This window comes from Gregarina niphandrodes (assembly GCF_000223845.1).
Source record: "Gregarina niphandrodes unplaced genomic scaffold scaffold00076, whole genome shotgun sequence".
Taxonomy (NCBI): domain Eukaryota; phylum Apicomplexa; class Conoidasida; order Eugregarinorida; family Gregarinidae; genus Gregarina; species Gregarina niphandrodes.
The window spans coordinates 1-1207 of NW_011645842.1; the positions used below are offsets into that span (position 1 = coordinate 1).

Here is a 1207-nt window from a genome sequence, read left to right on the forward strand (position 1 = left end):
CCGTATCTCATCAACCGCGCCTCTCTGCGCCGCCAGGACCAACGCCTTCCCGTCAGGACCTTCTCTCCACCAAACCAAACCGTTCGAACTCTACCCTCCCCAGGAGGTTCGGGACCGATAATTGGTCATGTACTGCAAATTCTACTTCGTCCGTCTCGCCGCGCACTGTTCGGTACTGGCTCAGTCACGGGTAGTGATCCTGAACCCAACACTGTGCTTACTTGCTGTCGGCGCTGCGACATTCTTACGCCAGCGCGACTGCAATCCTCTCTCCTCAGCAGGCTTACCTCTGCGCCCGCATCCTGCTGGAACTCAATCTCGGCCCCCTTCGCGAGGGCCCTTACCGAAAATTTCGGCCGTTACTCGACCCTCCAGTTACGGTTCCCGCGACTCGTGGCCCCAGCGTCATGTCCTCTGTCAGCTCATGACAACATTTCGCGCCCCCTGGACCCTCACTCTGCACTACCTTCTCGACCGCGGCCACTGGCATGCCGACGTCCTCTCCCGGTGTCGGCTGGTCCTTCTTTTTCTTGTCGGCGCTCAGCTCCTAGTCTACGAACTTCTGCACCGCCTTCAGGTAGTCGGTCCTGGTTCTAGCTCCACGGACATTCAGCACTGCTTTGCCTTCTCCTACCCCCGCGAACGCCTTCAGTCCTGAGTCCTCATCTGTGAGGTAGTGCCTCGGGCACATCCTTGCCCAGTGCCCTTTCCGGCCGCACTTAGTGCACCTGTCATTGCCGTGGGGGCAGTCTTTCTTGCGGTGGCTCCTCATGCCACAGCTACCACACTTGTTGAAGCGCGCCCCGTCACCCGACGTGTCCGAATCTCTCGCGGGCCACTTCATCGCAGCGAAGACCGGTCTCGCTCTCTCCGACAGCGGTGCGAGCTTATGGAGGACCTCTATCACTGTCCCATCGCCCTTCCTGCACTCGAAGTGGAACTCCTTCGCCCACCTGTCGCCTGCCGCCGCGCTCAGAATGGACTGTTGCAACAGCATCCCCGGAATCGTGATCCTTGTGCCGTAACGGACCTGCAGTCTCGTCAGGCGGTGCAGCCGTGTCGGCAACAAATCGTGGAGGGCTGCCACCTCTTCCGGCGCCGGGTAGACGCAGGACCTGAAGCACCGGCTCAGCAGAGTGTTGTCCGGGTACAGGGACCTAGCTACGTCCGACAGAAACCTCTCTACCGTCACCCCGGGGCCTCTCCT

The 1207-nt window shown here is 60.6% G+C and overlaps 1 protein-coding gene across 1 annotated transcript; it reads right to left on the minus strand.

Annotated features, from left to right (window-relative positions):
* Window positions 1–547: 547 nt before the first annotated feature.
* GNI_185690 (zinc knuckle protein) lies at window positions 548–997 on the minus strand (the record flags this gene model as incomplete). The annotated part of the gene is made up of 1 exon (XM_011135304.1): window positions 548–997. One exon carries the CDS (start codon window positions 995–997, stop codon window positions 548–550), a length of 450 nt encoding a protein of 149 aa, XP_011133606.1.
* Window positions 998–1207: the final 210 nt, after the last annotated feature.